Source organism: Festucalex cinctus, chromosome 3 (genome assembly GCF_051991245.1).
Source record: "Festucalex cinctus isolate MCC-2025b chromosome 3, RoL_Fcin_1.0, whole genome shotgun sequence".
In the NCBI taxonomy this organism is placed as follows: domain Eukaryota; kingdom Metazoa; phylum Chordata; class Actinopteri; order Syngnathiformes; family Syngnathidae; genus Festucalex; species Festucalex cinctus.
The window spans coordinates 21,158,647-21,180,886 of NC_135413.1; the positions used below are offsets into that span (position 1 = coordinate 21,158,647).

Consider the following 22,240-nt stretch of genomic DNA (forward strand, 5'->3'; position numbering starts at 1 on the left):
ATCGATTCAATATCGATATATTGATATTTTAGACCCAGCTCTAATCATGAAGGAGGTAGGCCTTTTCTAAGAAGGCAAATTCCAATAGATACCTTGAGGTCATTCGTATCATCAGCTGTTAAACTTTTAAATCAGCTCTGAGATTGCATTCATGAAACTGATGATAACTATGTTTATGTTTTGAATGTATTTATGAAACTTGGTTGTTTTTATTTTATTTATTTTTTTATTTTATTTTGTGTGTGTGTGTGTGATTTATTGCAGGGCACTGTTGAACACCAAATTGCCCTCCAGGGACAATAAAGATCTTCTATTGATCTCTTGCTATGATTAGGAACTAAAAATTATAAATTAGAGGAATTGCCATGAATTTCATGCAATTTTAAGGAAAGTGCAATAGATCGAGATGTCTTTCTTTCTTAAAAAAATAACTGTCATTGTTTTTTTGTTTTTTTGTTGTTGTTTTTTTTTTTGGGGGGGGGGGGGGGGGGATTTTGTGTGTCAAAAATACAAGTGATATTGGTTCTTGGTGTCAGTACCGGTGACTACTTAAGAGTTAGGTACTCATCTTGGTACTGGTCTGAAAAAAAGTGGTATTGAATATCCCAGTAATGAGTAAGTTATAGTCATACTGTAAATCCACCTACTCATTTAAGACTCGACCGAGCCTCACTGCAAGCATTAAATCGTGTGCAGGCTTAATTATACTGGCTCTTTTGGCCTTGACTCCTGATAAGCAGCCACACTCTAACACTTATCATTTACAAACCATGGGAAATAACTCCCTATATCACACTTCCTCTCAGGATCAACAATGACAGCTGTACACAGTGCACAGCAAAGACGTCAACGCAGGAGAAGTGCATGCGAGAAAGACAGACCATGGAAAAAGTGCATTGAAAAGCGGTACAACATGTCGCGTTGTGTGAAATAAGCCACTGACAGATGTTTGAGGTTTGATTGTGAAAGTGAATACAGGCCACGGGTAGGCTAGTGCAAGCTGAGGTTTGAAAAGGACAATGTTTCAGGAAGTAAAGGACAAAAGACAATGACATGCAAACAACGCGGCATACAATGATGCTGATAGTCTCACAAGGACGCACATGCCTGCATACACAAACAACATGAGCCATTTTGCCCTCTCTTATCTATCTCTTTACAGGATAACGTCCACAGCAGAATGTGATGTCGGGGACAAGAAGATTTCAGTGAGGAAACCTAAGCATGTATGCTTTCTATTTTGTGAACACACTTATTCATTCAAGCATTCATAACTACATTGTCGAGTTTATGAACTCTCACTGTAGTGATTGATTTGTTAAATTAGATGTGCATGTTTTCATGGAGATTGAAATTGCCTTTGGTAAAGTTTGATAGTTAAACAGTGGGGGTGCTTTTGCTTTTTTTTTTTGTTAAATACAAAACAGCACAGAACTAAAAGACATATTTGAAAAACACAGACAACTATGGACAATGCCGAACATCTGAGCATTTCTAATATTTCCACAATGCATCACACCTTTACACGGTGAAAACAAACAGAGTAGTATATTGCTTTTTGCTTGTAACTAACATACAAGCCTGGCAGGTTGTTATAGTGTTCATTCGATACTTCGAAACTGTTTTTGTACTTTTGTGAGGTCTTTAATCTAATGATTCAGTGGCAAGGTTTTTACATTCTGGACGTGGATCCAGCAACCCTTCTAACAAGAAACATAACAAAATAACAAAAACAAATGGCCGCTATACTAAAGAGGAAAATTATATGAACAACAACAAATAATGATGCTAGCAGGGAAAAAGAACTAGATCTCCTAAATTGGCAGTCAAATATGGTAAAAAAAAAAAAAATACGACTAAGTTTTGCTCAACATTATTACTATTAACTCATTCACTCCCAGCCATTTTCACTGAAGCGACCCCCTTCGCTCCCGGCTATTTTATTTGATTTTGACTGATTTTGGAACATCCACAGAATATTCTGTTCTATTGCTATAAAAAGATGGAAGCTACCAAAAGAAAGATTAGAGTCTTCTTTCATGAGGAGAAAAAAGCATATTTGTATCTGATTCCGTTTTGCAGCAATTAGAATTGGAAAATATCTAAGTTTCATCTGTATTCACAAACCTGGGAAAAAGAACGTGTTGCAACAAAGCCCTGGCTGATCGCTTATAGTCTGCTGCCACCTGCTGGCCGTTTTTTTGTAATAACTACCATTGCTTTAAGCAATCTCTTCATGTAAGAAGCTGTATCAAAGCTCTACCATAGAAAAAAACATAAAAGAATGTATAAATGAACGTTTTGGGGAGTAGAGGACAAAGTACTAAAACGTTTATGTTTTTGGGTTTGAATGAGTTAACAATAACAGCAGTTACTAACTAAGCTAGAAAACACTTTTCCATTTTATTATACTGCTTGTACCCATTGGGGTCACGCAAACTGTACAATGTTTGCTAACATAAAAACAATATGCTGTTTCTTTTTGAAAATGCGAGAAATCCACTTGACAACATTTTTTTTCTTTTTTCTTTTTATAGTGTTAAGCAAATGTCATCACTGTCCAATGGAAGGTCCATCCATCCATCCATTTTCTGAACCGCTTGTTCCTCACAAGGGTTGTAAGGGTGCTGGAGGCTATCTCAGTCGGCTATGGGCAGTAAGCGGGGTACACCCAAACTGGTTGCCAGCCAATCGCAGCCAATGGAACAGTTCATAAAGTCAGAGGTCAAAGTCTGTTGTTCCATGAGTATCCAACAGAGGCATCTGGACTACTGCCTTGTACCTGCCAGCTCATCTTCACCGCACAAACCCACACACATTCGCCACCCCATTTGCATGCCCTCTAAATAGGTGAGCCTCCACCAGACGTGCATTTTCTGACACCATTTTCAAATGTGTCATGAGCAGTTGAGCTTCACAAGCACTCAACTATACGTCAAAACTCTAATGTCCAAACTATGCAGCAACTATGTGCATTAAAACAGCGTCCCAAAAACATGCACCCAAAGGGATTTGTGGAAGTCCCACCCCTCCGAAACCTTGCGATGAACCCTGACAAGTGAGGAACCGGTCCAACCTGAACAGAAACCTTGGGGATCAGCCACTCACAAGATAGAACCTTCACTTCCTGTATTTCCAAAACACAGCTGACCGATAAAGAAGCACATCATAGACGCGACAGGTTTTCGTTTGTGAATTGTTGGTCTGATCTGTCGCGCAGGTGCTTGCATGCCTGAAAGTAGGACATCTTTGAGAAAAGCTACCACATGCTGGATCATGAGAAATGCTGATGCTGGGAAACAGAATTTACAAGCAGAGAGCCACACAAGTGCCATGTGTCTCACACCAGAACTTGTATACTTTATATGTCCCTGATGTGGTCTCTCGGGGCACCCCTCCGCCTCCCCGATGCAATCAAATACAAAGCGGGGATGCTGCACATGCCTCCCCAGGCGACAAGAGTGTGTGATATTTCAGCAGAGGGCGTGAAACTCTTTCTTTGGTCCCACTAAGACTACAAAATAGACTATTTTAGACTACTTATGTCATGCGATGTCTCATCTTGTACTCTCTGCCTCCTTACTGCAGGAACTCATCCATATGCATGCATATTAAATTCCCTTAATGTCTTAATCTTGCCTCATCGTTCTCTTTTCAACCCACTCCCCTCTCTTTTTGCTAAGTCTGAAAGCCCACCCTGCTGTAGTGTACAGTACTGTTTCAACAGCTTTTAGCAGATTATACCACACACAGACGCATGCTCGCATAACAATTTAGCCAGGCATATGTGCCTTTAATCCACCTGACGGTGCGTCGTAAACATGGCATGGACCCACAGCACAGGCAATAAATACAGCTTGCCGACTCAGCACTCTGATTCATACTTTTGCTGCATCTTTTCTGGAGTCCTCACAGAAACAGACAGCAGCCAAAGTCAGTCACCATGTATGGAAAGTGCTTGTGTAAATATCTTTCACTGTGTCAGTTACGCAATATAAAAGAAACAAGCTCAATACAAATGTGCACGTTTGGACCTGCTCATGTGGTCTGACATCTGACCCAACATTTCCAGTTCCAAACTGGCTGAAAGGAAAGACATTTTCCAAGACGATTAGCGTGATGAAAGGGACGTCAAGGTGCACATGTTGCCATTTAAAGTCATCAATAACATTCTTTATGACTATCATGACGTGAATTGGCCTGCGAGGTTCGTGGTGGTTTCAAGTTTACTTTTGGCCTTTTTTTGTGGGTGAGCTTCTTTCACAGTGAAAGGGTGGAAGCATGTTTTGGGTGAGCAAGCAGCTGCTGTATTCCATCAGAAAAAACACATGAGATGTGAATCCAGATGTAGGAAAGAGACCGGCGAAGGGAGATGATAGGGTCGACGACCCCGGTGCTGACCTCTGCCAGTGCCCCGGTGGCCCATGAGCCCCAGTCGAGGGGGTTCATCTCTCCACCCAACTCCATTACTGCCGTCTTTTTAATTCTGCGTACTTTTCAGCCTGTGTCACTCCCCAACTCGCCGCCTCGTTGTCTCTGGGGTTGAACGGGGGGGTCAGTTCAAAAGGCTGTCGAGCTGAGCGGCTAGCTGGCCTCGATGGGCCTCCGGCTTTGAAGTGAGGACTGGCTCGAAGGCGCCGTTCAGACCTGCCATTAACATGCATCTTGGGTGATCCGATCCCACAAGGACATCTCTTAGAAATACACACTAGTGATAGTGAGTTTCACCAGATGTGGTGCTGATATGGGGCAATATTTCCACCAAAATGACCTGGGGCCACACATTGAAATGTGTCACCTCACCGGGACCTCTTTCAGGACAATGTGCTATGTTTGACTGGAGCGTGCAGGTAAAGTCTTTTAAAAAGTCAATGTGCTTGACTTGGTACAGCATGGGTATGGCTGCCTTTTCACTCACTGTAAATTTAGTGTACCAGACATCCAGTTTGCCTGGGACAGTCCCGATTTGAGCTTTGGGTCCCAGTCCCGGCGGATTTCGCCAACATCATTTAGTCTCGCTATTACACAGATCCCGTCTTCCGTTGTCATATTTTTTTTGCCATGTGTATGTCATACAGCTTTCATGTTATTCAGATGATAAACCAATTAAAAGGGAATTTAACTATTAAATTGTTTGTGTCTCATTCACATCTGCAACTAATCGAGAGCAGGATGTTTGGATTCAGAATCATGCCAAAACCCCGTAAACACAAAAAACGTGATCTACGTGCACAAAACCTGATTTACATACACAAAACCTGATTTACATACACAAAACCTGATCTACGTACACAAAATGTGTTATCTACGCACACAAAACGTGATCTATCCAATGACCTGAACTGCGTTTGTATCTAGGAATCATCTACTATGCACTGCGGTCGCTAGTTGCCGGTGAGACAACGCAAACTGAACTTTCTGGCTGCATATTTCCAATGTTACACTGCGTGGCCGGCGCGAGGTAAACGGAACAGCCAGCATCCAATAGCTGTCGGGACCTAGCAAAAAAGGTTTAGCGCTGTTGAACAGTCAACGAAGATAGCATTTAGCATTAGCACGTCTTCCTCAACAGGAGGCTGAAAGGGAACTTAGATTTTTTGCAATAAAGTAATAAAACGAACAAATTACTATTAAGTCATTGTTTATCGCCTATTTCTTACATAGTGCAGACATCATTCACTTAGCTTGCAAATGATGAAAATTCTTTATACTTCAATATTGCAGTGGTGGCTAGCTGGTTATAACTGTTCTTATTTTTGGAGGGCTTGAGGTCTTTGGACTTTTTCACATTTTAAAAACCTATTTTAGAGTCATGGAAACCTTAGGTTTAAACAGCCAATGTGTCACTTAGAGATCATGTCTAATTTAAAATTGACAAAATCCTCGGAATTTTCAGCCTCTTAGCAGTTAATGTCCTCAGATTTCTATTGTACTTCATGAAGGCAAACTGATTACCTTTGTGATTTTTCAACATAAAACATTTTCAAAAATCTTCTTTAACTTTGGAAAACAATTATCAACTTTGTTGCCAATTTCTAACATGTATATTATGCAAAACAGGAATCGAATCATAATTAATTTATGCTTAAACATTTTCTGGACAGTCAATGTAAAACAATGCATAGGAAACAAACAGTTCCTTTGATTCGTCGACAATATAATGACGTATTCATCGATTATTAAATAATATGTAGCTGCAGCCCAAATCCCAACAAAAGGTTAAAAAAAAAAAAAAAAAAGAGCAGGAATATTGTATAAGAACTTCTGTTGTTGCGCTCCGAGCCTGCTGATGCTATTGCAAGACTCGAGCGCTGTCTGTTGCTTTCTGCTTGGCCTCCTGGCTTTGGGCAGTAATGGGCCTGAATGCTCGTCTGAGCTTTGAAGTTGTTGGGTTATTAGCCAAGCATGGCGCTGTACCTGCAGCCATCTGTGACGAGGCCGCAAGCCGCAGCCCTCCCTTCCACTTCCTTCAGAGAAGGGCAGCTCAAGTCAGGAGTGCAAGCTTGGCTTATGATGTGGGCTCTAAAACTGTTGATCTTTCTATCGATAATATATATAAAAGATCCTTATTCTTCACATCATGATAAATTATTTTCGGGTGCTGGTTCAAAAGTTTTTTTACTTGCTGCATAGTGTGACACACATTGCTCAAGTGGACACGGCCGAACGTTGCGATGCTTGATGAAGCCAGAAAATCTTTTTCAAAGAATGGCACATGATGAAAAATGGGAGGCAAATAAAAACAAAGGGATTATGAATTGGGACAATGCATACCGAAATACAAGTTGATGGTTTTGGCATAGAGGATTAGTGATGGAAAAAAAGCAAGCGGACAACTCAAGGGTTCGGCGATGGCGGGAACTTAATGGGTGGAGGGGGACATGATTAAGAAGGGCAGAAAAGCTGCAGTAGCCAGACCATCTTATCAAACCAGCACACGCACACACATCACACGCACACTACATGTGCTGTACAATCTGGCAATCGGGCTTCTGCTAAAGTGTCACATGGGCACCATGTGTGCTGGCCAATGGCCTCACAGCTTATCAACAAACAGTGCAGGATGGAGGGGACAGATAAAAGATATGTGGAGGGGGTGGGGCAGGCAAACATCATCATGCATGTGTGAGAATTGAGAGGCTGGCGGCTGATGTGAGATGACAAATTGAGAATGCAATGTGGAGTAATTATGTTTCAATATATATACAGTACACCCTCAAAAGCTGTTTGAAAAGATCAACGCAGAAAGTTACCTTGATGCTCTGTGGCATACGAAATCTGGCTTGTGGGAACTATTCGATACATAACATGGGACTGGCCTTGGCAGCCAGCATAAAAAAAGGGCATTAACATACAGGATGATGTCTTTGTTGTTCTCGACAGCACCTATTTTACATTTGAAACAAACAGGCAATCAGTTCCCTAATGCTACAAGAGACTAGACATGGGCTGATTACTGGTTTGACGGTTTACCATATTTTAAAAAAGGTTTCACTTGCTCAACTGCTAAAACTAGCTGTAATGAGCCCTTCTGTGAAGTGCTTTGTGACCTTCTGTCTGTGAAAGGCGCTATACAAGTGAAGGTTACTTACTTACTTACTGCTTTTCTGATGGTACTTTTAACTCATTTTCTCCCAATAACGTGTAAATACGTTTTTTTTTTAATGTTGTAAGTGTCCCAAAGACGTATTCATACGTTTTTTTGTTGTTGTTTTTTTATGGTAGAGCATACATAAGGCTTTGATGCAGCCTCTCAACTGCAAAGAACGGTTGCAGAAATGGTAGTTATTACACAAACGGCCAGCAGGTGGCAGCAGAGCAAAGGAGATCAACCAGGGCCATGTAGAAAAAAAGCTCAATTACTGACAATTTTAAATAGATTTGTGAAAATTGATGAAACTTAGCTCTCTTCTAATGCTAATTGCTGCAAAACAGAAACAGAAAGAAACATACTTTTTGTCCTGAAGAAAGAAGAGACTTTAATCTTTCTTTTGATAGGTTCCATGCCTTTATAGCAACTGAACACAATATTCTGTGGGACTTGCAAAATCAGTCAAAATCCAGTAAAACGGCCGGGAGCTAACAGGATTGCTTCTGTGAAAACGGCTGGGAGTGAATGAGTTAAGCAAGGCAGAATGTGATTGGCTGCTTGCAGAGATCACTAAATCACCCGCCTCTTTTTCCCCCTCGTTGGTATGTAACGGAGGAAGGGGAGGGAGCGAGCAAGACAAGATACTGAGAGCACGGGGTGCCAGCAGGTGCTAGTTAGCCCCAGGGACCATATTGAGTAGCCCACGAGTCTTTTCTAAAAACAGCTTACTAACATTAATGATGGGACATTGTGACATACTAAGAAGAATTAAAACCAAAGAAGGTTAACATTTACTTATCCATTTATTTATTTATTTATTTATACTTAACATGATACTTATTTCTTCTGTACTAAATATCCATCCATCCATTTCCTTGACAAGGGTCGCGGGGGGTGCTGGAGCCTATCTCAGCTGGCTACGGGCAGTAGGCAGGGTACACCCTGGTTTGGTTCCCAGCCAATCATAGTGTACTAAATATTCTTTACCAAAAAAAAATGCTGTTTTTACTTGCCAAATATTTCCCCCAAAAAGGGTCATGCTCATTTTAATATTTTTTGCTCACGGTTAAGATATCATCAGAAACTAATATCGGCTCATGCCCCCAAGACACCAAAGTGTCATTAATTGCACTAACATAGTGACACAGGGTGCCATATTCACACCACTAAAACTAGCAATAATTGAACTGTTCACAATTACAAAAAATATCCGTACAAAATGACACATTATTAAAGATGTATGACAACACAGTTAAACATGACAATTATAACAGCAAAGAAGCTGAGAAACGCCTTCTCCTCCAATTGTCTACCACTTTACAATGTCTTTTTAATGGCATAATGTTACGCACTATTGACACATAAACTTCAAATCACATTACGTAGAGCTGCCTTACTCGAAAGGTACCTGTGATCATTCCATAGCTCCACGTACATGCAGTAAACGCTCTGTATCTTTGGTCGCATTTATCTGTGAGAGCAGCTGTTCTCTGTGTTGAAAACGAATAAAACATCACATAGGAGTCGCCTCACTAAAAAAACACCAACACTTCACATTCATGTTCAAAATGATTTAGTTTTAGTCGGTTCAATAAATTTGTATCCTGTTCGGGCCACGACCTGAAGTGTGCTCTGGGTTTTGGCCTCCTGTGCGATTGAGTTTGACATAGCTGCTCTCTGAAACACTGTGTAATAATTGCTTAATAGACCCAACAAAAGGTCTTGTTCGCTCACTTTCACGTGGTAACATGTAACTCTTTGTTTGAACCGCGGCTCACATCAAAGCACAGGATGTGTCAGACGGTACAGAACCTCTCTCTATCGTACCTAATTACACCATTGAGCACTTACTGGCGGTATCACATTTAGCGACAAAGAACAACATTCATCAGATATTTCCCCTCTTACCGTGCTGATGCCTGAACTACAAAGGGGTACAATTTTAGCGGGTTGGCATAAGGAGAAAATAGTTTCCTAAATGCTACGAATCCATTTCAAAACAAAGTATACGCAAGCAAAAGCAAGCAATCATAGATAATCTTCTTTTTCCCAGCGGGCAAAAAACAAATGTGTTTTCAGTTACTATTGTGTACACAGAGTATTGTTCTGTGCAAATCTACTCATGAATATACTGTAGACTCATCGGCCACATCATTAGGTACGCTTGCACAGTTTAAAGGGGCTGTCTGCCAGTTTCATTCAGGAAAATGCACTTTTTAAATACAGGATTTAAACAAACAAAGTACTTCTCAATTTATAGATATGAGCTTTTCATAACGTGTGGGGGTGATTTTGTCCGAAACCCCCACACCCCCAGCTTGTATTTTGCCATTTTGTGTTTGTTTTGTAAACAGCGGGACGTTTCTGTGGAAAGACAGTATTTACAACCCTCCAGCCAATCGCAGAGCGGGGGGGTGGCATGTCGCAAACGGGGCCGGGCGAACGTGTCAGCTGCACGCACGGATTATTATTTTTTTCACTCACTCATTCACACATGTAAGATGCTGTGAGTGAGTGAGTGGAAAAAATAAAAATAATCCATGCGTGTTTTCAAATTGCCGCGGGAGTGACGTCACGCAGCCGACACGTTCGCCCGGCCCCGTGTGCGACATGCCACCCCCCCGCTCTGCGATTGGCTGGAGGGGTGTAAACACTGTCTTTCCACAGAAACGGCCCGTTGTTTACAAAACAAACACAAAATGGCAAAATACAGGCTGGGGGTGTGGGGGTTTAGGACAAAATCACCCCCACACGTTATGAAAAGCCCATATGTATAAATTGAGAAGTTGGTTGTTTGTTTAAATCCTGTATTTAAAAAGTGCATTTTCCTGAGTGAAACCGGCAGACAGCCCCTTTAATGTAGTGACGTACTCGATTTCTTCAGCTCACTTTTTGTAAACAGCAGACTAGACTACAGCTACAATTATTAAATGAAAGCAACAATATCATTAGATTGTGAAGATGAACTACTACTACTGTACTAAACCGAATATATTCTTGCAGTGGTATGCATTAATAAGCCCTGTAGGTACATCAACTGGTATGATGCCCAATATACCACTCCGACTTACTGGGGACCATTATTCTCCTCAAAGCCAGAAGCAGCTGTTCCAAACTGACACCGTGCATCAACAACAGTGCTAAAGGAGAAAAGGGCCCTTCAAAACACTCACTCCTCCACTTTGATCTAAATGAACTGTCAGCAACTGATGTGGTAGAGACAGCCATGCTTTCAGAGTTTTCCAGGGGTCTGCAAAATGTGTCAGGAGCACTAAAACAGGAGACTCAAGTGACTACAGAGAGCATGAGAAACCGAAAAAAAAAAAGTCTTACATAATTCAAGCCAATGTTGAGTTAGACGATTAATAGGGTGAGGTACTGACGGTAAAAAATGATAAGTAGACCCTTTTGAAATAACCGCTGCGCAAATTCAAGATTGGTCCTCCTGTGGCACCGTCTTCTGTTTTCTCCAACCCTTCCCGTTTCCAAAATCATCACAGCCCACCTCGGAATTGCTTTGAGACAGCAGTAGCAGTTTTTTGTACGTACGTTTAGCAAATCAGTAGCACAAGGATCGGGGGATTTGATTTCTTTCCCTTCTCCCGGTTTATCCATTTTCAGAGCCATTTCTGAGCAGGCCACCCTCATCAAACAACCAAAGTAGCATCTGAAATGATGAACAAAAGTTATGGAACATGTGTCCAGAAACAGTTTGAGGAAGGCCCCTAACAGGACTGTGCCTCTGTACTTGGTTAGATGTGTTTGGTGTAGAAGAATATGAGCAATCTAATCAAGCAGTTTTGGGATCAACATGAACCTGCATAAAAGAGGTCCCACACAATCTTCCCAGAAGAGTGGAAATACAAAACAAAGCAGTGAAAACACATAGTACTACAAACATTTTTTTTGTTTGTTTGTTTTTAATGGAGGGGGCGGGGCTTGAACTCACATTGCGACCACGTATCCGGTTTAGGAGCGTAGAGCACAACCTGTGAGCTAACATTCTTACCTTATTTGAACACTCGCGAAGTGAGGTACATAAAAGGCTGAACTACTTTTTCCTTTAAAAAAAAATAAATAATAATATTAATACATAAATATATATACCAATAATAACACAGACAAACAAAACCCGCCTTTTTTAATCCTACAGCCTGCACGATCAACTCACTCTACCAGTCGCGGTAATCACAGTGCACTCCGCCTCCTATTTGTCGTGCAACGAATCTTAAGAAAGTTATAAAAATCTCTCGTATGCCAGGACAAGATGTAAAAAGTGGACATGTCCGGGCAAAAGAGGACGTTTTGTCATCCTAGCCCGCAGAGAAGTGACTGCTCTTCCATGCAAGATCTTTACGTCACCTCATCTCTTGTCAACATTTTAGCTTGTCTCAATACACCACCCTGAAAGATTGGGAATCCACCACCACAAGGTTTGGACGGCGAAACCCCATAGAGCTCTTCCTGCAATTCTAATCAAGGTTTAAAAAGGCACAACCTTGGACTGTAATCCTGGGTCGCGGCCTGTGAGGAAGAGATCAATCAAGCAGCTCCAAACAAGGGTGAGCGGAGGAAGGAGGGAGATGGAGTTGGGAGTCATTTCTGGGAAAGTCGCTCTGTCCTAGGAGGAGAAACTTCCTTCCAAGTCAGGGCAGGGTACATTCCCCGCACCAACATTCCCTTTTGTATAGATCGCACAAGGTAAAAAAGTCACATCTGTGGCTGTGTGGGTGGATTAATCAAACATCAATCCGCTCCTGACACTGCGGTGCCAGGTACCACCTTCGTCCTCAGCAGGGTCCGAGTCACAATTTTCCCATCTGTCTGGTCATGAACGAATGAATCCTCAACGGAATAGTGCTTGAGCTACAGTATGAGCAGATGTCTCCTGAGCAAACAGGTGACAGCATTATACACAATTTTGCATATGCGTGCACTTGAAACCCAAAAACACCCTCTGTTTGGACCAACGGCAAATGCACTTGGGTTAGGGTAAAGCAACAAGAACATGGACAAAAATAACTAAAATGACAAAATTGAACGGTTAATACCAGCAAGAAAAACATCCATTTGTGTTTGTTCATCTGTGTGTTAGCAGGCCTGATTCCTGATTCACAGAAGATGACGTAAAATGAATTGATGGCCATTTTTCTAAGCTCGATTGGCGAGGAATGATTCAATTGTAACTCAAATGGCAAACAGAAATAAACTCTAACAAAAGAGATAAAAATGTGAAGCGTCATCTTTGTGTGTGTTCGCTTGCCGCTGTGTTAGTGGGCCCATGGGGGGGTGACACAACTGAAAGGATTGTACCATTTGTTTTGGGGTGAGAGGAATGGTTCAAATAACATTGAAACAACAGAAAGACAAACTAATTCCTCTAAAAGAAAAAAAAAAGGTTAGTCTATAAGTGACTGTCACATTTTTGCAGTTTTTTTCCTGTGTGTTTACAAGTGACAAAAGATTGGGTAAAATGAATTGACTGTACATTTTATGGAATGGTTCAGTTCTGAAGGGGAAGCCAATGGCAAAAATTCACCTATTTTCTGAAGCTGAGCCGTAATTGGTTTTACCTGAGCCCTGAGCAACTGATGAACATTATTTTCAGTCGACAGCAAGAATTGCGAAAATTGATGGAATTTGCCGTTTAATTCATATTCCACAAGCGCAATATTAATCACAATTCCGTATTTAGACAAGTGGGAGCACATACGACATATTGTGAACTTGGAAACATTTTGGGTCGGCTTCCCCTGTAAAAAAAAAAAAAAAAAAGACTAGGTTTAGGACTCTGCGCTGGGGAGAATGGTTCCTCAAATCCCATCATCCGTTGTTCATCGTCCTCGTAATATAGCGGGTGAGCTGGTGTCTATCCCAAGCTGAGTTTGGCGAGACGTGAGATACACCCTGGAGTTCGGACTGGTCGCCAGTCAATCACAGTACACATAACAACAACCTCTCTCTCTCAAATTTATGATGTCTCTGAACAATTTAGTCTTCAGTGAACCTAAAAGAACCAGTCACTTTTACTCTTTGCAGATGTAATAAGCACTTTTGCAAATCCTGCCCGTCTCTGAACCAGTAGTTGGAGCATATTTATCATGTTTTGCACCTCCTTCAAAGTTCCATGTACCTGTTGTGTAGTTTTTGCATAATCCTTTCAACTAACAATACGTCTCTGTGTAAATCTCCCTTGAAAATTGTTGTTTGCTCTTAACGACAAATGAGAGCAAATAGTTCATCGTACAGGTTTAGGCTAATAGGTGCCCGAGGGCCGAGGCTGTTGCCAACCTGCAGCCAAGGGAAAGTACTCAACATTATGGACGCATACTTCATTTTAAGGCCCCCAAAAATTCTGTTTCCAAAGGAGACTGGTCATTTCCATGACAGCTGCACATAGTATAACAACCTTCTCCAACTTTGAGGGGGAACAGGCAAGGTAATTAATTCCCCTGGTGTCTTTTTCTCCCCCCTCAGAGGCAGGGGAAAAGCCGGGAATGTAATTTACACTAATTACCTTTTGCGCGGACATCTCACATTCAACTTTCCTTTTTATGTCAGAACAGCCTCAAAGCCTCATCACCTCAATCTTTCAATAAGGGAAACAGTTGGCGCTGCTTAACAATTCAGTTTCAGGAAAATCCCTGCTACTTTTCAACTTGCACTCCTTTTGAATGGTCATAAAAACAAAGAGATCCCCTTTGATGCCAGCAGAGGGACTATGGAGTAACTATGGGAAAATATTGAACATGAAGCTAAACACATATTAGAGACATCAGGGGTCATTATTTGCTTTGTGACGCATTCTCATTTGCATAAGGCTCCGGTGGGAACGCAAGCGTGCTGTAATTCGTTCAAAAAAAAACAAAAAAAAAACACTATATGGGGTGAGAGAGCCTCATTGACATCTACAGTATGCAGGCTACTAGCTGCTATAGTGAGTGAAGCATGACTACGTTTTCAAATTGCATTGGTCTAGATTCTAAAACACATTTGAGCACGATTGCATGCGCGACTGTCGAGTTTACTGTACGTGAATTACAGTACACTCGTCACAGTGTGACCGTATTTTAAAATTGCAATCAAGTGACAGCAAGCGGATAAGCCTTATGGGGCGGCATCCAATTGAATTAGTCACGGGCACATCGCTGCAGACGTAGCGAATTGAATTTATTTTTTTGTTTTTGTTTTTTTAACAGTGGAATCAATGCAGACAGCAAGACCATATGTGCATGCTTTTCGGGTTCAATTGAACAGATATATGAAATACAATAAAGACGGGGGGACTGGGATGTCAGCAATCGTTCCGCGTGCCTTTTCTAATTCATTCGAGGAGCACAGATTGGATCTTTTGCAGGTGTTTATTTTGCAGAATGACTCTTCTATGTAAAAGCATGCAGAATGGTACGACGTACAGAGCAGATCGTCTTTCAGATGTGACAAAGCAGAGCACCAAGTACCGAGAGCATGCCGAGTGTTTAAAATAAATGCAAAAGTAAACACACTGCGTGTTGAATGATGTGACAAAAAGACAAGACAGACGTGAGGGTGCAAAGCATCCCCCCCCGCTCGGTTTCAATGGGGACAGCGGGACTTACCTTCGTATACAGGGGCCATCGGTGCAAGGGTTTCTGTTATTCATGGCAAACAATAAATAGAGACGTCCGCTCAAAACTCAATAAAAATCTGCCATCTTGAAGGAGAGATGAGAGTACCGCGTCGGTCTCCTGCATTACTGGCCCGGTTCATTAGTGACGAAAAGGCTCCTAATTCCCATCCGGTCCGGGGCGTCTTTCAGGCGGCGGTTCCGACCGCGATCCAGATGAGCCCACCTGCGTGGCTTGCTCTCTGCAGGCTCCCAGGACGAGCCACGATGACAGGTTGACTTTCAGCTATTGTGCGACATGTCTGTGGAGTCAGGAGTCTGCAAAAGTTGCAGAGGTCTGACTGAGCGCAGCGAGTTTGGTGTGCGAGCGAGGCAGCAAGTCGATTGTCGAGCAAGTCGATGGAGGGTGAGAGAGGGGAGGGGGCGACGTCAGGAAAAGCAATCGTCATGAAAACATAATGGATTTAAGAATAAGATAATGACAGAACCGATTAAAAATTCAGTGTTTCTTATTAGGAATAAAATAATGACAAAACCAATTAAAAATTAAGTGTTTCTTAAGTTACAACATTAGGATAGATAGATAGATAGATAGATAGATAGATAGATAGATAGATAGATAGATAGATAGATAGATAGATAGATAGATAGATAGATAGATAGATTGATTGATTGATTGATTGATTGATTGATTGATTGATTGATTGATTGATTGATTGATTGATGGCAGAATAACTAATTAACTAATAATTAATAATGAAATATCAAATTATTTTAAACTATTTTAATTTGATAGTTTTTAATTAAATTAAACAATTATTTAATTTAAAAATAGGTTGATGAATGTATATGTTAAAAGCTTGTTTTTAATGATTTGTCGTAACTCAACAAATTTATTTGTATGGATATATATATCTATTTATTTATTTTTTTAATTAGAATTAACCAATTTTTGAAATATTAATGCTCAGTGGTCGAGATTCAAGAGCAGGTTATGTGTGGTTCTCTGATTAAAAAAAAAAAAAATATATATATATATATATATATATATATATATATATATATATATATATATATATATATATATATATATATATATATATATATATATATTACATATATTACATTTCTGCTCTTTGCAGCCAGGTTGGGAGTGCAAATGAGAATTTGTTCTCCACTGATATTAAAAAAGAAAAAAAAAAGGGGTGGAACACAAATAGCTACAATATTGCTCATAAAGGTTTTGCCCATAAAGGTATTAATTAAACAATATATTTACAGTATCTTTGTAGTGGTTTAAGAATCATGCACTGACAGGTGGTTCTAATATGTTACATTTTGAACTATGAGAGGCTATTATTTTTGTTACATGTGAGTAAATAGCCACAACAATAATTAAATGCTTATAAATGACTGCATAGGAAATTAATCATCAAGAAATCAAAAGTGATCATGTTTGAAGGGGGGAAAAAACATGCATTGAAGAATCAAATTTTATAAGCAGGTGTTCTAATGTGGCCACATAATGCGCCTTTTTTTTCATTTGTAGTGTTACATATAAAAAGTTGCTGTGCATTTTGGTTGGATGATGCTGTGTGTGTTTGCTCATGTCTGAGACTGCCTCCAACTAAAGCCTACTGTATGACGGCATGAGATTTGCCTAGAGTGAATTTGAATGGAATCGGATTACATAGGCTCATACCAGTGTGATTAATCTGTCATTTAGCAGCAGCACTAAATTGCACTTGCAGCATTATGCACACCAATCTCTAAATTAAACGCGTAGACGGAGACTTGTGGGTGGACATTAGAGAGTGATGAATTAGTGAAGATCAAGTTCAGTCTTAAACTCTAATCCCACATCAGTGTATAGTAGCTATGCAGTTATTTTTGTATTGTTATTTTGTATGAAAGCATTGAAGTAGCAATTGTTTCATCACAAACAGTCTTGTGATGTTCTGTCTTCAGCATTTGGCAAACTTTCCATCGTGTTGTTCAATAATTTAGCATGAAGTACAGTATGTCACACAGCCTGGACACATGTCATATAGAGTTGAGCGTTGAGTCTATCGGACAGGCATCCGATTAGCTCTTTCAGGCCTCTGGGTTTGTGCAGAGCTACATTTGTTTCACATCGAACACAAAGAAATGTCATTCTCGACTGTTAATTGAAGCTGGGCTTGCTCAGTGGACCTCTATTTTTGTGTTGTCTACGTGTTTGGATATAATTTGGTAATCAATTGCTACTCAATATGGCCTATGTAAGCCGTATCGTATATTATGTAAAAGTCTAGTGCTATGCTATTAATGATCATACCGTCTATAACTAGATAATAAAACAGTATCCTACAGTGCAGACCTTCACCATTATGTGTTGCTATTAAACTACATCCTGGCTCTTGAATAATAGAGACAGCAGTGCCATTATGCTTCTGTCATTATAAATTCCAGTCTGCTCAAGTTTATTGTTGAGTACATTCTGCCCTGTCACGTTAACTACAACTGGAAAAATAACAATTTTTTCAAGTGATGTGGATCTGGGTGTGAACTGTGACACTGTGTAAAAATCATCCTAGAATTGAAAAGAACTGGATATTTCATATGATATTATTTTTCATATCTTACTCACCCTTTTTTTTCACTGTGGTAACTTCAGGAGAAATTGCATATTAATATTTTTCAACACTGAGGCATGTGTTGCTTTTTCTAAAGTTGTTCTTATACAATCAATGAATGTCAAAAGGGAATTGAAAGGATTTTTTTTAATGAGAGCATTTCAAATCTTTCATTTCGAATTTAATTCCATGTGTGACAGATTAGCAATAGTTGATAAAAGATGAACAGACAAGCAGATGGGCACTGACAATTCCACGGGGTTAATCCATCGCTCTTGAGTTCATCATGATAATTATGACTCAGGCCAGAAAATGATTATGTGGTGCATAAGCCACCACCATAACTAGCCTATAGGTGAGCATGAGACTAAATTTGGATCCTACTTGCACGTCTCATAACTGTATTCTATCCTTCATATTAGATGTTTTAGTGTTACTTCGATTTAACAGGCTAATGAGGAGAGGAGTCGTCCGAAGAAGCAGAATGAACAAATTAATGTGTTAGACGAATAAGAATACTGTAGAGTTATATTGTTGTGCTTTAGATGACTAAAAGGCACATAAGAGGATTAGTACTGGGCATGCATGTCCTCATGGGTCATTTTTAAGACCATGTACCATTAGGTAATGCTAAACATATGGAACATAAAAACAGCAAATACAACAAGTCAACGGGTTTGTTATTGCAGCATATTTACTTAGTTGGTAAGTTGTGCTAACTAGCAAATGATCCTGTTTGTGTTGCGCGCAGACAGACAGGATCGAGAATGTGAAAACTGACACTTAATTAGCGGAGTTCCTGTTTATAGTCTGAGGCTGAGTAGAGTGGAAGTCATGTTTTGGCCAAAACAGCTGTCTCAGTGGTTAGATTGAGCTGTAATGAGGCCTTAAATAATTAAAACTGGAGAAAGAATGCTGTGTGGATGAAAAAAAATCCTAGCGTTACAGCTACAGGGTATGAAAATGTAGTAAAATGAGAAACTAGTCTTCGCTTTTGCAGTGTGAAAAAGTTCTTTTCATGGGAAGATGTGTGGTAAATCATGTCCATTCATTCAGAGTGAACAATAAAGAGCAAATGTGGGGAAGATGAACAAATTGAGAACAAACTGGTCCATTAATTAAATGATGGATGTGTGTTTAGATTGTACTTATATTTGTACTTGATCCATAAACATGCTCTGCAATCTATTCACTTCAGGCATGTATAATTATTTGCCAATTTGACTAAAGGACAAACGCTATTTCCAATGAAGTTGGGCTGTTGTATAAAATGTAAATAAAAACAGAATGCAATAATTTTCTAATCTTTTTCGACCTAAAATCTCTTCAATTTAATACACCATAAAGACAAGATATTTTTGATGAATTTGAAATTGATGAATTTATTTATTTTTTACACAAATATTCTCTCATTTTAATTTGATGCTTGCAGCATCAACAAAAGACTGGGAACGGTGATTGATGAATGCAAAAATTAAATCAAAATATGCTCGGAACATTCCACAGGTGAACAGGTTAATTGGAAACAGGTGAGTGATGATTGACACCGATGATTAACACCGGTGCACCGTGGCGTAATCTGGTTGGCCGTGCACTTAGTGACGGATTTCCCCATCTGCGCGTTTAGTGAATGAGGCGCTCCCGGATTGCTCCATTTTTACCGGTTAGCGCAGTGCAAAGGCGACGCAAACCTTTAGTGAATAGGCCCCTTAGTGTCTTAAGTTCCCAGTGTTTTGCCCCACCTTTTTTAGAACTCATTGCAGGCATCAAATTCAAAAAGAGTGAATATTTGGGGAGGAATAATAATAATGGATTAAAAAATATAGGCCTATATATACAATTTATCTAACAATAAATATCTTTAAATTGGAATTCATTAGTGGTTGTATACAAATAACACCTCAGAAATCATGTTAAAAGGAAAATAAGGCATACAAATGAGTATCTTCTGTCCGGCCAAATCCTTTTATGCATGTCAAAATCCTTCTCACTTTACACTCACCTTTAACCTGCTTTATTATACTGAAATAGCTTTGGTGCAACTGTTGCAGCCCAGTCTTGCCTTGTTTGTTTCAATGTGTGATTACGGCACAATTTTTTTTTATATAAAAAAAAAAAAGAATGCTCAGTAGACTCTCATTTCCCCCCCATTTCATTTTTTTTCACAAGCTCAGTGTGTTTGACCAAAATGTTTTTGTGTAAGATCCCGTTCTGTGTCATTGTGTGCCTGTTCAGGGATGTTTGTTCCTGATTGTGTTCAAGTTGTCACAGCCTTCTGAGGGTTCTGTCTCTGACATGAAATGACAGAAGATGCACCAGACACGACCTTCTAGGTCACATTGAAGGTCATAAAGCTGGAATGTTTTCCTTGTAAACCCATTGTTATTAGACATGTAACTTTGCGACAACCAATTGCATGTTTAGTGCGATTTTCAAAATGTGAACATTTTTTTTTAATGGTCTGGTGGTAATACTTGATTCCGTACACCACTACAGTGAGCGAACAACAAGTACAAACTTTCAAGTTATGATATATTAGTTAAAAAAAAAAAAAAAATCTGTTAAACTTTCCTTGTATTTGTAAGTGTTTAACTCATTCACTGCCTTTGACGGAAAAAGACGTCAAATGATGCAATGCATTTTTGCTGGGCTGGCAGTGAATGTGTTAAACTAGAAGTGAAAAGCCCCAAAAGTTAGTGCTGAGTTAAAAGGATTTGATCACACCTTTTTTTTCCCCAGCCAAGGTCAATTTCAAGCAACAGGTTCAAGATCGCAGTTTGCAAGCTTTTCTAGGACCATAAAACCATGGCTAATTGCGTAATCTGGTCAGACTGGGCGTCAAAGTGCTTTTTTATTTGTCGAAAGTGTATCCACAAGAAATTGGCTACAGACTGTTAGATGTTGTGTTAAAGACATCTTATTTTGTTTCAAAAAGCATTTTCATTTTTGTTTACATGGTACAAAGGTTACATGTTCTAAATGATTCATTCTCTTTTTTAATACAGCAACATCCAATGTTTTACAGTCATAGTTAATTCGAATTGTCGAGATTAAGCCAGCTTTCCTATCAGAAGATACTAAGCAAATTAAAAATGAATTAACTCAAATCTTGGCTGTACATTTTCAAGATGTTATTTTATCACATTAAGCTATAAATCATTATGCGGTAAAGAACTGTTAGTGTGTGATGCTAATGAAAGAAGAAATGAAAGATAAACTAGTTCTGCTTGCAGTTGTATGCTTTTTCAGTCAGATGGCTCACAACAAATGAAACAGACATGCAATCAATTCAAGCCCCTTAAAGCCTTCAGCAATATAAAATCAACGTAAACATCTTTTTAAAAATTTCAAGCAGCCTATGAAAGGCTTATTTTTTTTCTGTTGTGCTCACATGTTCCAGCGTAAACAGTGTAGTTAAGTGCTAGAGTTCAAGCCTCTACGCGGAAACCAGCAGTTATTCTCTATTTGAGGAACACGAGGATCAGTCAACAGAGAGAAACTACACAGAAGGCTGTGCAGCATCGAACCGAACGGCAAATGGCCACAGGGTTTATACTCACTGACTGATACAAGGCGGCCTGATCATTTGTCAAGAACCAGTGTCTGTTAAATGTGTCGCAACATTCCACCTGATTCAAGCATAAAGGTCAGATTAGTCATCAACTGGCGCACTACTCTGTTGGTAAAAGTTAAGTTGTATGATGTATTTTCTGGTTACGGTTAGTGATTGCTAATGCCTGAGAAAAAAAAAAACAGGATGATGTCATTGTCATTATATGACAGTATGCCTCACAATAGTTCACAGAGATGCTCATTTCCCAGATGTGTGTGCGGTGTGAAAGATGAAAACTGAAAGCTGAGCGCCCCTTTGAACATTCAGCTACATATTGGGATGTCTTTTAATTTTAGTCATGTCATGTGAGATGACAATGGATCACCCAAGACCTCGGCATGAGACCTGAGTTTAACCAACATCATTGGATTAAGTTCGGGAAGAGTGCTTTCGTGGTCAACTTTCTTTTTATAATTCTGGGAATATTTAGAAGATTAAAGCCTGACGTGTCTGAGGTCCTTATGGTAATGGTCATATAATATAGCCTTGATGAAGCAAGATTTTTTTCCGGGAAGCCTAAGTTGAATTTCTGGCTAAATGATCATCACGCGCCATTACTGCTGGGACCATTTGTAGTAGTACCACAATAAAAACCAGGGAATAAAAACTAAGGAAGGTGAAACTTTTATTTACAAATGGTGGGTGTGTGTTCAGAATTGCTACACATGAGAAGGTCATCACACAAACAGTCACACAAATTCAATAAAAAAAAAAAAAAAAAGATTTTTTTTTTTGTCAAACCTAGCTACATTTTAAAATTGATCCTTTCAGCATAAATAATGATTTGCATGTTATCCAGTGGTGTAGTGGTCCCT

At 39.7% G+C, this 22,240-nt stretch overlaps 1 protein-coding gene across 4 annotated transcripts in view; it reads right to left on the reverse strand.

Moving 5' to 3' along the window:
- Positions 1-15,560, reverse strand: part of hipk2 (homeodomain interacting protein kinase 2) — an 89,997-nt gene extending 74,437 nt beyond the window's left edge. For all 4 annotated transcript variants that reach the window (XM_077516585.1, XM_077516584.1, XM_077516583.1 and 1 more), the window contains exon 1: positions 15,190-15,560. In XM_077516585.1, coding sequence (XP_077372711.1) covers positions 15,190-15,208 — 19 coding nt within the window. In that variant the 5' untranslated portion in view covers positions 15,209-15,560. The remainder of the gene's footprint in view (positions 1-15,189) is intronic.
- Positions 15,561-22,240: the final 6,680 nt, after the last annotated feature.